Genomic DNA, 19,306 nt, shown 5'->3' with positions numbered 1-19,306 from the left:
GGGGTAGCACTGCCTGCTCTTGCAGCTCACTGTTGTCAAGAAACTGGAAGCAGTACTAATTACTGTATTCCTATTCAGCTCTGACTTAAGCACTACTGCTCCTGAACAAGAGTCAGGGCTTCAGCACCATACTCTGAAGGAACTGTTTGTGTTGTCTCCACCTGTGGAGGCAAGGAAGAGAGAGAGAGGTGGCAGGAGCATTGAGCCAGCACATCTAGGACACTCCCCTGGGCCTTGTGTCCTCTATTGCCAGAGGGGCTCCCTGGAGACTGCAGAGGTTTCACCCCAGACAGGAGTTGGCTCCTGCTGGGAGGAAGCAGTTTAAAGGAACAGTACAGCATTGGCAATGAAAATGTTAATGATTTAGCATCTGTCAGAAGAGAGGTGAGAAATGCTCATGCTCGACTTTAAACCCTTACTGTCCCAAGACTTCAGCCCTGACTGAAGCCTCTTCACCACCAATAAGGGGCTCTTCACCCTCCCTTCTATATTTATCCATATTCCATATTCATTCATATTACCCTGGTTCCATATTTATCCATATTCCCCTGTTAGTTAGCACTTGTTTTGGAATAAACCCCTTTAAGTCTGCAAACAACTAACAAGGAGCGATTTAGTTCCCCACAGCATTGTATGAGATATTTGCTTAGGCATAGAACCTGAACTATGTTTTAAGAACTGATTTAAAAAGCCTGTGCCTAGTTCTTTGAAGAACTGAATTAATAACATTGGCAGGTAGGACTGAACTTGTTACTTGACTTGTATGTATATTTTCTAAAGCTGAAAAAAAATCACCTCTGGTGTTCAGCTAAGTCTCGTCTCACTCCTGTTGCCTGCACAACACATTTAGAAAGATTATAGCTTTTGAAAGCCTACAGAAGAGCTGCAAAGAGAAATGACAGTAGATGGGAAGATAATGCACTTTATCTGGTAAGAGTCTGGTAGATGAAATACTGTCTAAGCTTAACAGCCATCTGTCCACTTAAGGACAGCAGAAAGAAAAAGCCTCTAATGCAAAGAGAGGAGGTGGACAATGCAAGGGCCTGAGGTAAATGATGACACTGCTTCAACACTTACTTGCTTAGCATTTCCCAGCTTTTGCTGATAAAGAGTAGCAGCTGAATAGCATTCAGGCACACCCCAGCACTCCCAGGAGATTTGATACTGTCCCTCTCACTCATAATCTGCTGGTGAGCTTTGTTCACTATCTTTGGCTAAACCATTAATTAAGGGAAAGCCTTCCTGCAGTCCCCTACACCTTTACAAGAATAATTTGATAGTTATGCTTTGTTGTGTGGGTTGTTAACAGTGGGGGACAGTCCCCCTTAAGGCAGAAGGGAAGGACACCCCTTCAATAGGGATGCCAAGTGCAGTAGGAAAGGATAAGGACTATGTACCCCCTTGCAGTCCCTTTGGGTCCCCATCCCCAGACTCTACCTGAACAGCCACCTCCTGGACATGGGTTTATCCTTGCTACACAGAAGAATGCATCTCCCCAGAAAAAAGAAAAAAAAAAAAAAGATTGGGTAGTGGTTTTAGATTAACACACCCTCCAAAAATCTAAAAACTAATGCAAGAAGCAATTACTGAAGGAAGACTGGTCATATTTTGCAAGACAGAAAACAGTGCTGCTAGGAGAACTACCTGTAAAACAAAATGTGAATCAAAACTGCCTCAGGGACACTCAAGTCGCACACACTGCAGCATCCCAGCTCTGAGAAGAGGGAGACAGTGCTTCTAGAGAGCATAGGTCTGCAACCTCAACATGGCCCATAAATTTATGGACATATCCAAACTGGGTCATTCCAGATAAAAACCCACTTTTAAATGCATATACTCCCAAGGGCAGCACAGAGAGGATGTGATTATTCTTTGTACCTGCAATACCTGCTACAGGAATAAAGGCTGTTAGAAGGTCTCAGTCTGCTTGCCCAAAGAATCACTACCAAACTTTCCTCTCTGCAAAAGGAAAGGAGACAGTAACACATAGATCTGACACCAGAAGCCCAGCATTTCCACCCACTACATGCTCTTTTTCTGCCATGCTCCAATTACTCCAAAACATATTCAGGAAGACTGAGATGTAAATGGATCAATAAGGACTAGTAAAGAGAGGTACATTAGAAAAACTTGCTATTTTAGCATCACCCTCTCTACAGAGAGGCACAAAGCTAAAACAGGTCTAGAGCATATTTAGTTAGTCCCTGCATCTTATCTCAGTAGGACCAAATAATTCATGCACACTTTAGAAAACCTCCATTCTTATCCTCAGCTATGAATACAGTGATAGAGTCACATGAATAGGTACAAAGAAACATAACAGAAAACACTAGCTGAAAAGACTGCTCCCCCCAGTAACCATAACAACAAATATGACAAATCTGTTTGTCTGAGGGATCTGCTTCTCTCTTTTTGGTAGTATCCTTTAACTTAAAAACAGCTGCATTGGAGTCAAAGAACAAAGCTCGAGATAGTCACAAAAAATAAAGGATGTATTTTTCTCCAAAGATCAAAACCGTAACTAACATAAGACATTCATATTAGAGTATTAAGTTCAGTGTCCAGAAAAAAACTCATCTGCCATATAAAAAAAAAAAGATACTGAAATTGCTTTACTGCTCAAGAATCTCTTTGCTCAAAACTGCTTAATTCTTCTCTCACCAAGTTTTGTCAGTAACTTGATTTTAACTACATTGTACAAACAACTTTTCTTCTCCACCCTCATCTTATCTAAAGCTCTTCTTTTGTTCTGGAGAGTTTTGTTGCATGCTCCTCTATAAATTTGCTCAAATGCTCTAAATCTCTGTCCCCGCCTTCAAATTTAATCGGGCTGTTCTTCTTGTCCTTTGGAGCAAAGTAGATGGTGGGGAATCCCTCCACTTTGTAGTGGTCATTCGTCACGTCGTTGGCAGTAGCATCCATCTTGGCTATAATCAGATTTTTCTCATTCTTGTATTTTTTGCCTAGCTCATTATACACTGGTTCTAGTTTCTTGCAGTGTCCACACCATGGGGCATAGAACTCTATGAGAACATCATTCTTTGGATCCATCACTATGGTATCAAAAGTTTTACCCACTACCACTTTCACAGGCCCTTTGTTATTTTTTGGCACTGGCTGGGACTTCACAATTGGCTTCAGTTTTCCTAGAAGGAAGCAAAACACACACAACACCATTAGAATGTGGTAAGAGCAGCCCTTACAATCTCCCCTAAGAAAGGGCAGAAGAGTACATCCTCCTGCCAGGGAAAGATCACTGCACTGGCAATTGAACTTGCCTCTGCATGAAACACAAGCTAGTTAAATGGTAAGCTTTTGGCCCAATAACCTCATGAAATACAGGCAACAGGTTTTTTTGCAATTCCCCCTAGAACCCTTCTCTTTTTATGGCTGTCCATCCACAAAGTAATAACCCATGATTTAATACAGTAGTCCCAAATATGAATGACCAGCTCACACTTTAAAGCCACAGGAACATTTTAGGCACATAAACCAGACTATGTTTACTGGAGCCATTGCCTCAGGAAACAACTCTTGGAAGTGTAAACAAAATAGCTTGGAGAACCCCATTTTAGAAACTGTACCTTTTTTGAATGCCACCACGAACTGCCTGAGTACATCAGAGTCAAACTCTTCTGGCTCCATGGCGTACTTCTTGCCACCTTCATCCAGAATGGCAGCGTTGACATCCTCTCCACTCTCGAGCAGGCCCAAATCCTTTATTTCAGAAGAATAATCTTCCTCATCAGAAACAGCAAACACGTATTCAGGGAAGTCTTTGGCCACCTCCAGGACTTTGCTTCTCCAGTACTGAGTAGCTGAAAAACCAGAACAGTACAGAATTGGTAATTTCTAGTTATTCAGTGCCTGCTCCCTCTCAAAGTGAAGGAAGGGTAATTGTAGCCAACCCACCAACACGGTAGTCAAAACTGAAGTCCACAGAGTAGTAGACAACCACCAGAGGACGCTTGGAGTATCTCTTGGCATCGTTGGAAGGCTTGCGATGGCCAACTAGAGGCAAAGCATGTTTCAGCACATGCTCTTTAATCTCAGATCCATCTGTAGAGTCCTGTAAAGAAATAGTGACAAAAGTTCAAGCAAACAGATTTAAGCAGCATATCTGCTACGCACTACTAAGAAAACCAGTATTGGTACACACGAGTGCGAAAGAGGGAAGGACATGTTAAAAAAACATGGCTGCCACCACATTTTCTTCAAACCTTTGAGCACTGAATATTGTATGGACAAATTATTATTTGAAAACATAACATCTGGACTAATTTCCTAAAGTCCTCTTGAAAAAGAGATACAGTTTCAGTGGACAAACAGGTTGACTCAAATATCTAGTAGGAGTACTTCCAACAGGAAGATGCCAACTGATTGTAATTACAGAGAAAGAGAACCTTCAATCCCACACACAAACATTTTAGCTCTGGACCATCTACTCACTTTAAGATTCAGAACGTGCATCTTGGACTCATGCTTCGACTGAAATTTTTCTGGCTGCATGACAACCAGTTTTCCTGGAGAAACTTTCAATAGTTTTGCAATCTCATTGCTGAAGGTGTGATGGAACTTATAATCTTCTCTCAAACCATTAGCTGAAAAATTAAGGTTAGGGTGAAGGAAAAGTCATTAGAAAGTGAACTTACAGACTGTAACTGAGATAACTGCAAGGAAATGCTCTTCCTGTTCTCCAAGTGACACAGAACAACCCAGTCTTAGACAACAGCTCTTATTCAGGGGTGAGAAGCACGTGAATATACATACAATTCCAGCAGCACTATTTTAATGCTGTTCAACAACCCACCTACTTGGTGAATTATTCTACACACTCAAACACCTTGAACAGCTTCCAAAACATATGCAGCAAAACAGTTTTTCTTTTGTCAATCTCTTACCTCTTGGCCTCTCCCCAAATAGGTCAGCTAGCCAAACTATTTGCTTTGGGACAGCCTGGGAAACAGTTCTCTGTCTTGCCATGCTGAGGCAAACAAATGAGCTCCTAATCCAGCTACGACAGCAGCCCCAGAATCAGACATAGACATAGGTTGCCAGGAATGGTCTAACTAAACTGACCCAGAAGTGGATGAGGATCCTTTCTCCAGACCTCTTATCCAAAATGAGTTTGGTGACAAATGACTCTGGGCTGTCAGATATGAAACTAGAGTAATTGACAGCAAACATATTCAGGCTTTAAGCCAAGAAATTGTGGTTTGTTCCTCAGGAAAGCATTTTTCCCTCCTCTCTAGTCCACATGTTTTTAGTGACACAATTATCAAGCAGAGGTATATTCTGTGACCTGCTGACACCTTAGTTACAGCCTCAAAATCTGGTGTGAGCTTATTTTTTGAATACAAGTAGAAGATCACCCTTCCTCCTACTACTTCTTCTCCTCTCCAACCCTCCCTACTATACTAGGAGCAGAAATAAATGATCTCTCCATGCCCAAAGTCCTAGGCAGAATCCCAACAAAACATATATTCCATTAATATTTTAAAACATTCCTTACCTGCTTCCTGATAGAGCTGATAGGTTTTGTCATTCTCTCCACTAAAGACACCAATGATGATGACATCATCCCCATCCCTCAGAAATTCTTGTACCTGCTTGGTAGCCTGAATCTGTTTGGATGGAGGACCAGCCTGTTCAATCATGTAGTCGACAATACCTGTGAGAGAAACCCACCCCCAAAAAGTTGCTTAGAACATTTACTGAACTGAAAGATTTGGGCATTCCATCTAAAACATTTAATGTCACACTTCCCATGAACACCTCTCCTCCTGTGCAGTCCTCCCACAATAACCTAAAGACCAAATCAGCAAGATTTCAGTCCAAGTTTTTAAAGCTGCAGTTCTGAATATTCCCTTTCAGGTTGGTTTCAGAAGAGCTGACCAAGCACACAATCCATGAATATCAGTTGATCTTGCAAGCAATGCTCCTTTCTGAAATTCCAGACCCTTCACTGTCTCCCGAATCTATTATAAGCCAAGGTGCTACTTAAATAGTCTTAAGTCTAATTAAAACTTAATATTGAGTATTTTTGCCAGCCCTCAAGGCTCATTCCAGTATAATTAAAACCTGCCCATTTACCCATACTGCCACTGCTTCACCAAGTGTATTTAACTTACTTGATATTGAAAGGAGCTGACACTACCACTAAAAGATGTTATGCAGACTAAAGACAAATTTAAATATCCTGTGTAGGTATGAGAGCAGAATCTTTCAGTTTTCCCCAGCTGCTGCTATGACATAAACAAGTCTGCAAGTCCGACAGATACATCAAAATATTTCTCAGAACACAAGAAAACACAGTTTTTCTTGTGAGTAAAGTTGCAGTACCGTATTTTTCCCGTGGACCGCTGTAGTCGTAAGGCTTGCCCTTGCGGAATATTTTGAGAGTTGGGTAGCCAGTGACATCAAACTTCTTTGCAAGTTCCGTTTCAGCCGTGGCGTCGACTTTAGCCAGGGGGATGGGAGGTGTGCGCTTGCTGAGCTCCTGAGCAGCCTTCTCGTACTCTGGAGCAAGCCTCTTGCAGTGGCCACACCTAGGGAGGCAGAGCAGAGGGCACTTCTTACCAGCCACTAAGCCTGCCAGGTACCTCCTACCCCTGGAGTGGAAGAATTAAGTCTTCCAGCATGCAGAAATGGGATCATTGAATCCCATAGGACACTTCAGCCGTGTCTCTGCAACCTGAAGCTGACCTCTGTGCCTGGCCTCACATTACTATAGGTAGCTTCATTTTTAGAGGCCATTTTTAAGCTAAGGACCAATTCCTTTTGGTTTTCAGTATCTCAGTGTGTTCCCAAATCAGTAAACATTGTGAACCTCCAGTGAAGATCTGGACACCACCCCTTGCTGACACACAGATCCAGTCTAGTCCGCCAGTGATCTGCAACATGATCCCAGGTGCAGATTAGAACTGAGGTACACCAAGTGTGTTCAGGCCATCTGTGCTGGACAAATACAGGTGACTGCCTTCTTGCTTACCATGGAGCATAGAACTCCACCAGGATTATGTCAGCATCATTCACAACTTCGTCAAAATTATCCTGGGTCAATACCAGAGTAGCTTCGGGTGGAGGGGTCCAGTTGGGGTCAGAAACCTCCTTGACTTTGGCCACAATAGCTGAAATACAGTTCAATAACCCAATTAGCAAGCATGCATTTTATCATACCAGTAGCATGTCAAATGCAAGAATTTGAAATCAGAGGGCAAGCATGGTGCTGGACCAATGCTTACACATCAAGCTTACATGAGAACACTTTCTTAATCAAGTTCCTTTATGCCTTATTTCCTTGTTGGCATTACTGAGAAGGTCTCTTCACCTCATAGAGTGTCTTATGCAGAGCACAGATCTGTACTTTGCAGCACTGAATTCCATCTCAAAACAGACAGAAAAGGTAGTTTTTCCCCCTCTGACTAGAGCTGGGCATATTAATTAAGCAAAATACAGCCAATATATATGTATATATATCAAATGTTTATTGGCTGATCCTTCAGCAAACATGAGACTGTCCTCTCTTCTAGTCAAGTCATATTTGTAGAAACCTTCTGTCAGTAACAGCACTACTCACTACCTGCAAAATTGTCCTCTAGCATGCAGCCTGTTGAGAAAACAGGGAAAATTTCAGCATTCATAATATTACTTGCTTTAAGATAAATAACTTGAGATCAGAGTCCTTCAAAACAGCCACATATTAAGAAGAAAGATCATAGCATACTTTGTTTTCTTACAGAGAACTGCAAAGGACTGGTGCTTACCATCTTCTGTCCGAGACCCATCGTAGTCAACAGCTTGGCCTTTTTTCAGGATTTTGATGGTTGGGTAGCCACTGACATCAAAACGACTCGACAGTGAAGTGGCTGCAGTAGCATCTATTTTGGCTACAGGAATAGGAGGGTCATGTTCCTTCAGAGTTTTGGCTATCTTCTCATACTCAGGAGCAAACTGCTTGCAGTGCCCACACCTGTCAGAGGAAGACACAAGTAGGTATGTAAATGCACGACAGACATGCAGAGTTGTTCTGCTGCTCTGCAATTCCAGGATGCCTTCTGACAGATGTCCACATCATCGGCACAGAAATGTTTGTCTTGCTACATGTTTAGATCATGGAGAGCAACTGTAGCTAATGTACTGTATGCTCACATCAAAACCTTTATTTTTCTTAATTTTCATTCAACGTGGAATGTATTGCCATATGCTTTGTAAAACCACTGTAAAAAAATTCAACAACTGCTTTTACAACGAAGTTGTATTACGCTCGCTCCTTCCTTCTTTCCTTCCTTCTCAACTTCAGCTTCTCCCTAACCAAGGTTCATCTTCTCTCCCTAGCACCCTAAATTGAAGTAAAGAAAAAATGAACCAGCAGTCAAGTTGGCCAAATGAAATCTCCCACCCACTATGATAACACAGCATCTGCCCACTCTCTGGCCACATCAGAACTCTCTAGGGAGAACAGAGGCTCCTGATGCAAAAACAGGCATGACAGAGGATACCAGCATAATAAATGCTAAATACAGCCTGACAAGCTAAAGATGAAACCAGGAAAATGTAGGAAAACAGAAAGAAGTGTGTGCCAGATAGCCTTTGCTCCTTAGCATCTCAGCTGGAAGGAGGGGGAGTAGAAAAATAGGAGAGATGTTTAGTCATACATCCTTTTCATGTAGGCAAACTACAGCTGCAGAATTAGTGCCTACAGCGAAGAAGGAATGGGATTCTCTGTTACAAGAATGGCACAAATTAAAATGCAGCTCCACCTCCAGCAAGATCATATTCCCCCTCTATTCAAAGGCTGGAGAAGGACTACTACAAAAATGAGTAAGTCATTTTTGTATCACTGAGCCACAATGGAAAGGTTCTGGCTGCAACACTAACTCAGCAACTCTACTGAAAGTATCTTCTATCTTGTTTTCACCCAGTAACCATCCTTAACCTTTTTGAACATAAGAATGCAAGAGAGGACACATCCTGGCCTGAATCCTTTGTCTTGGTTACATGCACCTAAGTCCATTGTAGCTCCCTGGAGCAGAGCAGTGTAAGTGCTGTACACCCTGGGATGCCAGCAGAACTGCCATCATTAGGCAGATGTATGAGGCACTGCTTAAACTGATAATACAAACAAGCTGTGTCCCTAACCACTCCACACCTTTCTGGCAAGGACAGAAATGTGAATTTGGAAAGAAAAACCTTCAGGGAATTCCCCTGCTAGGGAAGCTTTCATTACTCCATCTAGGTGAGCAAGTACACACGTTCTCAGTGGTCCAGCACTAGCACAGGACGATAGCAGGCTGCAGGACCACACTGCATGACTTTCCTGGGCCTCACTGGAACCATTTCTGTTCCCTGACAGGCATAAACCAGGGATAGAATCAGGCTTGTGCTCCCCTAGGCATGGGATCCCTCAGTATGACCCACACCTGTGGAACAGGAGCAGGCTGCTGGTTATTGCACAGTACAGAGGCGGGAAAAAAGGCTCTTGCCCACCACCAGAACCATCTTTTTTTCTGGACTATAGCAGAGTCCAGGGCATCTCCTGCAGCCAAGTGAATCCTTTGTCACCTTTAAAATGGCAACCCAAGGTCACTTTTTAGGAGCTTGTCCTGGCAGAGCAGCCCTGTGATGCTGCACCCATGGGGGTGCCGCTGTGAACCCACCATGGTGCGTAGAACTCCAGCAGCACGGTGTCCTTGTCTGCAGTGAAGGTGTCGAAGTTGGCATCATTCAAGACTAACACACCATTTTCTTCTTTAACTACAGAATCATCGTCATCTTCGTCATCTTCTTCATCGTCATCATCATCACCTTCATCGTCAGCTTCTTTTGTAACAGGTTCTGGGAAGGTAAGAATACGACACAGATTAGATTGTGTCAAGTTTTATATTAATGTGACAGTACCAGACTGAAGATGGATTAGCTACCTCCTGTGGTTAAGAAAAGTACCCACATGGATTAGTTTCTGCTCCACATACAGCTATCTCAGTTTGCAAAGAGCCTGGACTCAGATGCTTGACCATTTCAATTTTGTCCAGCAGACAATATTCATATTTCAGTAAAGTATCAACAGGTATTTCACATGTCAGGGAGAACTAACAAAATGGACATAAGACCAGTTAAAGAACACAAGTCTGTGCAATAGTTGCCACCAAGGTTTGATAAACATCTTGTTGAAATATGGGCAGTGGGACATGTTTTGCTGGGCAAGAAGGGCACACAGATGACACCTGAACTTCGAACAGAACCCTTCATCATGCAACAGAGTACCCAACTTTAAGTTGGAAAAATTAGTGTCTTACACCAAAAAAGCAGGTGTTATCTGTTCCCAGTGCTCCCCTTGTACCCCAGCTCAGGAGACCTGTAACACCACAACAGCTATGTGCTGCCTGTCTGAAGGTCTAATAAACAGACACACTTGCTATAAAACCAAAATTTACCATTTCACTACAATCAAGGTGGTTTGGAGGCAGAACTTCTAAATTGTGCTTCTTGCCTGACTGCTCCATCCACCTCTGCCACTCTTGCTTTCAGTTTCAGAGATGTTCCAGGTCTGCTATTCACTGAGGAGCCTTTCCACTCACAGGAGCACCAATCACTCTGCTCTGGATCAGCACCAGGCTGCAGTGAGTGTAAAATCAAGTAACTAACTGCAGAAGTCCCACAGAAACTCATTCCTATGCACCTGGCAAATGCCAGATACTTTTCTAAAAAAAAACAAAAATAAAACAAAAAAACCATGGAGTGAAAGCTTCTTCTTTCAAATAACTTTTGGGGAGGCCTTTGAATTAAGACCAAAACCACTGGTCCAGAACAATCCTTTACAGGAAAAAGCAATTTGTTAAATTACTAAAGCAAAATTAGCATGTGAAAGCTGAACCCAGCACATTTCTACTGGTTCATTCTTTGTTGGCTTGGAATTTGAGATTTTCTTTTCAATATCTGACCTTTCATATGTTCCTTTAAACTTAAAAAAAACCCCAAACCAAAAACAAACAAACAAAAAAAACCCCAAAACCAAAACAAAACAAAACAACAAAAACCAAAACTGCTATCTTTCAAGGCAACCAGATCTTCCTGAAGGACTTTAAAAGAATTTCAGGTACGGAACAACTAATGAAAGTATCTCGTTCCAAATGAAAACTGTAAAACAATGAAGTTAAGTCCCTTTCAACCAGAAATGGGATAAAAAAAATTAAAAAAGAAAAAAGGGATTAGGGTTTCTTGTTTAAAATTATTTTCTATTTAAATGGCTTTTGGCTAAGCTGAGGAGCTACTGCAGCAGTATTCTGAAAATATTCTGATTTCATCAGGAAGTTGAAAGTTAAGAATGATAAATATGTACTATCCAGATATGAAAAAGCTAACAAAACAAAATCCACTTTTGTCAGACCAACAGCAGACATTAGGAAAAACCTCACCATGGATAAAATTATGCCATTAAATTGCAATAGCTAGTTTTATTTTAAAAGAAAGTGTACAAAAACAAGCCTATAGACGCTCAGGAAACAGTAGGGGCTCTTGGAGAAAATATGTTGATTTTAATTAGAGGTCAAATTTATTTAGCACAAAAATAGAAAATACTAAAGCTTCTGATGAAGGGAGAGATCACAGGAGATCTTTTATCACACAACCCTAGTCAGGTGGATCAGGTTTCTCTAACAAGTACTAGTGTTTCACCTGATCTTTGAGGCGGCTAAAAGCACTATTTGCAAGCAGACAATGCCTCCTGTGTTGCAGCTCTTGCTCACCCTTGAGTGAATCCATGCCTCACATACCTGCAGGACTGCCCTGGTGGAACAGCTGGAATCAGGGGGCTTCAGCAGGCAAAGCCTGTGCCTTACACGGGTGCCCAGCAGTTCTGAGGGCTCACTTTCATCACAGGCTGTTCCAGGCTGGCCTGTGCCTGAATTCCCGGCCACTGCACTCCTGGCAAATTGCTCCAGATATGATTTTTCCTGACACAAAGGAACGCGAGCAAAACCATCCGGCCAGTTCTGCTCCTGCACCTCGAACCACCCACCGGGTTGTGACCCCTGCTCCTGCTCACGACCCACCCCCAAGAGAGACCGAGACCTCAGCAGCTACAGTGGCACCTGGTTTTTAGAAAGAACAAGGTATTCCCTGCAAAAACATCCAGCGCAGGTGGATAAATGTAACCATCAGATCCACCATCCCTCACTGAAATAATTTTGTATCTCTCCCCTACAAGTGGCCGGACAGCCTGCCAAGGTGAAACTTCCCCGACAGCGAGACATTGTCACGGGCATTGCACACACCCCCTTCCTCCTCCCTGGAGATGGAGGCAGGACAATAGCCCTGGAACAGCAGGACTCCACCTTCCCCCACGCTTAAGGAGGGCGTGCGTTAAAAAGGAAATTACCCACACTTAGATATCGGTCCTTAAGTGTGCAGAGTTACTTTCTTTAGCTTCCAGCTTCACCAACACCCGGGGCTATCACAGCTACCTCTACCATCCCTTTAAATTTGGGACTGAAAGACTTGTTTCAGGGACCCAACCACAGGAGAAACAAGCAGGACTTTTTTTTTTTCCCCATAGAGAGCAAGAAACTTTCCTCTGCATTAAAGATTTACAATTTAAAGAGAACAGAATGAGTTTGTGACACCTGAAGTGGCAGAAGTAGCTAATAAATACTTGCATAAGTCAGCTCATGAAAATAAAACAGCTGCCCCCAAAACTGAAGTATCTTTGTTTCTTAAAGAGACTTGCAAAGCCAGTGGACAAACTAACAGCTGTGACAGCTGTGGCTAAAACCTGTCCTCTGGTAAAATATGGATAACCCCCTTATACTAACAACAACAAAAAAAACACATACAAAAAAATTTAAAAAAAAACCAAAACAAAACTCCCCAAAAACCCACAAAATCAATCCACAAATTCCAACACATTACTACAGGAGTCAAAAAACATGATCAGGAAGGTACTTTTTTTAAGACTTGAAGTACACGGTGCTGGCTGGCATGCCTTCTTTAGGATGACAGCTACTCTGAAATTAATTCTTACAGTAACTTCACTGAACACTCAGCATTTATCAGAAATATAGCCTAGTAACATTTTCTTAAACAAAGCAGATCCTGTACAGAAAAGCTGCATCCAGACAGCAATGACTTTGGGATGCTGCCTGAAAGTTTCCTTTTGAGGGGCACACTGTTCCCTAATTGGATGAGCTCAGTTTTCAGAAACCCAGAACTCATCATGTGTTGCTAGGACATTCGAAAGATTTTCAATTTAATTTAATATCAGCCCCCTTCAATCTTTTCTGTGGTGGATCCTCTACATGATCCCTCCTTTCCCATCATCAGGATGCCAAGGGTGTAGTGGTCAGGATCCAGCCTAACCTCACTTCCAGCATATTTACCCCCCTGCCCTGCTCAAACCTCACTTCCCAAATCATGCAGTACTACAAGATAGGTTTGCTTGGAACTTTTCATCTCCCCAACAACCAAGTGCATAAGATTACTTCCTTGTTGCAAAGTAAATTTATTCCACTTCACCCATGTCTGCATTCCAAGGGCAAAATTTAAAATCCCCGACTCTGTGCATTTTTAAGGCAAAGGCTTTGTCAAGGCTAGTTCAGGATCTATATACAAATTCAAGATACACAATAGAACCTGGGAAATGATTGAAAGCTGAGCAGTGGATTAATGTTCAGCTCCACACAGTAGGAGACACTTCCATCTCCGTGTACCTTTGATGCCCAGAACTCCTATAATGAGAAGAGCCACAAGCACGGGAAATACTGATGAGAGCCAGGCCCACAAGGAGCTGAGCCACTGCTGCCAGCCACAGGTAACACTGTAACATCACAGGTGCTACTTCACCCTTTGAAGGTGGCAGGGGAAATCAGTACTAGGCTTTGTCACATGTTACAAAGAAACCACAACCACGTCCTAGCTAAAAGCAGAGAAAGAAGCATAAAAATTGTATTCCAGTTTACAACAGAAAAAAAAAGAAAAGAGCTCCACAGGAAGATTCTGTATCTCTGTATCCTTACTGCAGATGCCATATTTAAAACAAATCTCTTTACCCTCATCCTACAGACCATACAGTTACACAAATAGGGTAACTGATCTAAATGCACTTCTGCAAGTTTTAGTGCCTGTTAGGCCAGCAAGAAGTTGCAGGACATGAGTTCAGAAGGTCGTCCATAATCCAGTCTCTCTAAAAGCCCTCTAATACTCAAAATGCAGCAGTGTTCACGCAGGAAATATGAACAATGCATAATTTACCAAAATCCACATGAAAGAAACTTAAAACCGAAAAAAGAAACACCTTCAAATGTCTGCCTCCTACTATACTCATTAAGCCTCAGCAGCTTTGTTTCAGCTAATTTTGGAAAGGAGGAGACACATGTCAGTGAAATCCAAAGACAGTAGGAAGAAACACCAAGAAGATGGTAACAATGGGCCTTCCTTCTGTGAGGGGGGAAAAAAAAAATCAGTTTGAAATACGAAGAATGCACAGGGTCCCTGAAAAAAGGAGTAAGGAGAAGAGTGCTCAATCACAGAACCATAGAATTTTTAAATTCTATTTTTGGACTTTAAGGTCCCGTCCAACCATAGAATGCTAAGGGTTGGACGGGACCTTAAAGATCTCATAGTCCCAACTCCCCGGCCAGGGAAGGGACACCTCCCTCTAGAGCACTGCTCGGTGGTCATGAACACTGCCGGCACTGGGGTATCCACAACCTCCCTGGGCAACCTGTTTCAGTGTCTCAGCACCCTCACAGTAAAGCATTTCTTCCTCATATCGAACCTGAATTTCCCCTCTTTCAATCTGCACCCATTGTCTTATTACCACTACTACTTATTATTACTATTCCTTGTCTTATCACCACAGCTCCTGATGAAGAGTCCCTCTCCTACATAATGAAATGGCAATCTGTCCGACAGGAGTCGGAATAAAGAAATCGCAAATTCCCAGGAGGTTCAGAAGCCGGGGATTGCCAACATGGCTAATTGTTAGCTCGCTGTTACCTCCGTGCTGGGAGTGGCGAGGCAGAGCCGCCCCACGGCGCACGACAGACGAGCAGCGCCGGGACGAGCGGTTCGCACGGACCTCGGCGCCTGCACGGGGCGGGCTCAGCGCCCCGCACAGAGGCCTGCGAGGAGCACCCCGGTCCCAGCGGCGCCTGCAAGGAGGTCTGCGAGAGCACCCCGGTCCCAGCGGCGCCCCGCCAGCCCGGGCTCCCCGCAGCGCCCAGCGCCGGGGCCGCGCCGCCGCCTCCCGCGGGGGAACCCGGCATGCGGTGCCGGCCCGGCCCCTGCCCGCGCTCACCTCCGTCGCCATCCTCCTCCTGTGCGGCCGCGCCCCGCGCCAGGAGAGCAATCTGAGCCAGCCCCAGCAGGAGCACCAGCACCCACAGCCCGCGCATCCTCATCCTGCCGCCGCTCCCGGCCTGGCCCGTCCGCTCCTTGCGCTGCGCTCCCGCCGCTCGCCCCGCCCCGCGGCACGCCGCGCCTGCCCATTGGCTGCTGCCTCAACACGTGCTTGGCGCGGTCGCCAATCAACAATCGTCACGAGGGCCGCCGGCGCGGAGTGCGTGGGTTTCGCGGGTTCCGCAGCGCCCCCGGGGACCCCCGGCGGCAGCGGCCGCGGCGCCGCGGCGGGACACGGGCGCCATCGGCCGGAGCGGCGACGGGAAAGCAGCGGCGGCACCGCGCGCGGAAGCGCCCGGCCGCTCTGAGGTGCCGCCCCGCCATTGGCCGCCGCCGAGCTGCCAACCGCAGCCCGCCACGCGTGGAGCGCGCGGCCGCTCCAGGGGCGGGAGGCGGGAGGGACGGGGCGGGAACGCCCCGACCGCGTGCAGCCACATCGCCCTTCGTGATTGGCGGGCCGGCGCCGGGGGGCGGGGCCAGGGGCCCGCGGCAGCCTGTGAGGGCGCGCCGCGTTCGGCGGGGCGGAGCGAGGCGTGGGCGGGCTGAGGGCAGCGCTGGGGCCTCCTAAATTCCCTCGCCGGGAGAACGGATTTCGGTACGATGCTGCCGCGGATGGGAAGGGTGGCATGGAGACACCGCCCTTGGGTGGTCCCAGGGGGACCGTGTGGCGCAGCGAGCCCACCGGTAGCGCCGTGATTGCACGGGAAGGTGTCGCGGCGCAATTTCTTTCCGTGGTTGTCCAGATGGTTTATATGGTGAACGCCTAAGATGCAACAAGACACCGCTAAAACCTGGGCTTTTGGTGCCAAAATTGCCAGTCTGTCCCCCTGCTTGGGTTAATTACATAGGCTCATGGGACAATTATTTTAATTTTTACGAAACTTTTGACTCTTGAATTGGTAGGTTTAAGCATAAAGAGCTGCTAAGTTCAGTGTGCGGCAGTCACACTGTAAAAGAGTAGCAGTAGCTTATGATAAATGAATATCTTCAAGGTTTTGAAGTGCAAGCTTTAAATATAAACTCCACAATTTTAGAGGATTAAGACACTGCATTGCTATGAAAGGTTGCTGTTGCATCAGTTGCCATTTGGCATTTGTAAGTGGTCTGTAGGTTGGAAAAAAAAACCACATTAAAAGGCCTGCTGTGTTCTCCATTCATAAGTTATAGCCTCGAAGTCAGTGCCTTTCCTTAACTCAGCTGCCACACAAGTTATCTGGAAAATACAGCAGCTAATATAGGAGCAGTTTTTTAACTTGGCACATCACTAGAATGGAGTGGGACCTGATCTGAACCGAGTTAAAGCTGTCTGGATCCTGCCAAAACTGTGATCCTGATCCTGCCTGGTTTTGGTATCAATACAAATATTAGTTTGACATTGATATTCAGTAATTTGAAGATAGCACATAATCAGATTGTACACTCCAGGTTCTCAGTGGGAAAAATTAAGAGTATGGAAAGTTTTTATTTAGAGTCTTGTTCACTGTTAAACACAACCCTTGATTTGAATATCATCTTGGTGTGTGAAATATTTACTGTCTTTGTCCTCTGAGTTTATGAGAGAGATAGTGGCTATAGTAATCCATTTTTTTCTGGTTTATGTTGGAGGTTTTCCAACTGACAGTGACCTTTCAAGGTAGAGGAGTATTGTCAAGGCCAATACTTCATGACAGACCATTGCAAAATGGGTTAAAGTAGCTTGCAGAAAAAGTGAGCATGTAAAATGGGGAAGTGATGTTATTATTGCATTTGTCTGCTGGAGTGTAAAATACTGAATTAAATGCTTTTTCTTTCATGATGAATTTTATGGTTATTGTGGTTTCTTTCCATCCAGGTTAGCCAACTGAAAAAGGAGATCAGTAAATTTGCTAGGCAGTCAAAGGTGCCAAGTACCAACATCCTGCTAGGCAGTGAAAAGGAAGTGCAAATAGTACAAATACAGGGGAGTTCAGGTTGTTATTACTTATTTGAGCTGCGGGAGGAAAGCCTGGAAGGCAGAACCCCTGTGATCCCTGTTCAGCCAAGGACAGCCTGACTGAGAAATTTGCTGAATTGTCAGTTCACTGTGTGGGTGGTTACAACACTGGGAGGATCTTAGGCATGTCCCACTAGACAAACAGGACCTTGGCAAAGGGCCATGGTCTGGTCTGTCTTCAAACAAGCAGGGCTGTGCCTGTCTTCCTAGATTAGGGTTGCACAGGATGGCACAGCGAATACAGAGCTGTAAATGGCACACCAGACATGTGATTCAGACATGTGATTCATTCCAGACCAGCTGGAATTCATCCCAGACCAGCTGGGGTGCCAGCTCCATGCCTTTTGAGCACTTGGAAGAGTGTGCCAGCTGTGCAGCTCTTCCAGGGGATTCCTTCCTGCTCTCTAAAGGGCTGGCTACCTGTGGGGCTGACAATGCAGCTGAAAATCCTCTGGGCTAAGCACTACTGGTAGGAGCGCTGCTGCCTTTTGCTGAGTGCTCATTCCTTATGTAAATTGATGACAGGAGCACTCTTCTCTTTGCCAGGAGGGTCTCCAGGCAGGAGGCAGGTGGAACCCCTGCCCAGTATAGGGTCATCTGTGGGTTAGATGCATGGAAAAGTGGATAGCACAGGTCTCCTGCAGCTTGTCTGATTGTGAGGATTGGCCATACAAATCCCTAGTCATGGAACACACTGCAGGGTCCAGAAAGCATGAGGCCTCACAGAGCACCTATGGTGTAGTTTCTGGATAAAAAAAAAAATTCTACCTGATGACATCTGCTGTGCTGCACAAAAATGCAGGTATTAGTGCACTCTGGTTATTTGAAAGTGGATTGCATTTTGTACATACTGTGTATCATATCTTGGTAAGGTGTTAGCATCACTGCTGGCAGACCTGCATCCCCAGGAACAAGCAGATTATTGTAGTTCTTAAATATGCTTCTCCTCAGGAACATTCAGTAGGTGTCTTTCCTGTTGGTTTAAGTTGCCAGTGGCTACCTTAAAGTCTTCACTGGTTGCATCTGTGTTCTCCAACATCATTAAGTGGTGGGCTGTGGAAATCTCTCCTTGTATCACACTGTACTTTTCTCCTTTAAAAGGTAGCCTACACAATAGTAATCCTGTACCTCATTTTGCACATTCTGTGGGGTACAGCTGTGTTAGTCTTGGAAGAGGCATATTCAGCAGGAAATATCAAAAAAGAAGAAGCCAATGTTCTTCCACAAAAATCATGAAAATGGAAAGACATGTCAGACTAAGTTATATAGGTCTAACTTCTGCTATTAAAACATATTACAACCTCAAAAGTAAACGTGGACCTCCCTGGCCTTTCACAGGCTGTGAGTCAACACAGGCAGGCAGCTGGGACAACCACAAACTCACAGAAAGAACATAAAGAGTAGATTTGAGCTAAAAATGTAAGATTTAAAATGGCTCAGTGTCACACAAGTGTTTTGAATTATTTTTCTGGTAGTTTTCTTGTCGACCTTCGTTATCTTGTTTGCATAATAGCTGAACTTTCACATGATGCTGAGTTGCCTTGCATATAATCTTCATGTAAATCACTTCAGTGAACCTCAAAACAATGCTTAAAATATCCATCCTGATTGCATTTCACCTCAGTGATTTGCATCTAAAAATCACCTCAGTGATTTTCACCTAAAAATAATTTAGAGCAAGAGAACACTTGTAGAACTTGTAGATTTTTTGCTCAGTGGTTGATTCATCTATTATGATGCTTATTTTAAAATATCTTTCAATAATTTTCAGTCATCATTGTAGAAAGATGATAAAAAGTTTGATGTGAAAATGTTCCACTTCAATACTACTAAATTCTTGTAAGTTAATGAAAAACGATAAGTGACGGTAATATAAATTCCTGTATTGCCCAGGAAAACTGATTGTTTTGCTGCAATGATTTTGAGTGTCTGTCTGGA

General features: G+C 44.3%; 1 protein-coding gene across 1 annotated transcript; it reads right to left on the bottom strand.

The window, feature by feature from the left end:
- Positions 1-2,471: 2,471 nt before the first annotated feature.
- Positions 2,472-15,557, bottom strand: PDIA4 (protein disulfide isomerase family A member 4). The gene is made up of 10 exons (XM_054643155.2): positions 15,296-15,557; positions 9,660-9,837; positions 7,767-7,972; positions 6,992-7,130; positions 6,343-6,548; positions 5,513-5,671; positions 4,450-4,601; positions 3,913-4,069; positions 3,585-3,818; positions 2,472-3,146 (listed from the first exon to the last, which is right to left on the bottom strand). Exons 1-10 carry the CDS (start codon positions 15,396-15,398, stop codon positions 2,731-2,733), a joined length of 1,950 nt encoding a protein of 649 aa, XP_054499130.2. The 5' UTR covers positions 15,399-15,557; the 3' UTR covers positions 2,472-2,730.
- Positions 15,558-19,306: the final 3,749 nt, after the last annotated feature.

Source organism: Agelaius phoeniceus, chromosome 1 (genome assembly GCF_051311805.1).
Source record: "Agelaius phoeniceus isolate bAgePho1 chromosome 1, bAgePho1.hap1, whole genome shotgun sequence".
In the NCBI taxonomy this organism is placed as follows: domain Eukaryota; kingdom Metazoa; phylum Chordata; class Aves; order Passeriformes; family Icteridae; genus Agelaius; species Agelaius phoeniceus.
Note: the sequence above shows the minus strand (reverse complement) of the source record. Positions and strands in the feature narration are given on the sequence as shown.

Coding starts and splice junctions, on each gene's coding strand:
- PDIA4 (XM_054643155.2), bottom strand. CDS start 15,398: ATGAGGATGCGCGGGCTGTGGGTGCTGGTGCTCCTGCTGGGGCTGGCT. Junction 9,838..15,295: donor GGAGGAGGATGGCGACGGAG/GTGAGCGCGGGC, acceptor TTACCTTCCCAG/AACCTGTTACAAAAGAAGCT. Junction 4,602..5,512: donor TCAGCTCTATCAGGAAGCAG/GTAAGGAATGTT, acceptor TTAATTTTTCAG/CTAATGGTTTGAGAGAAGAT.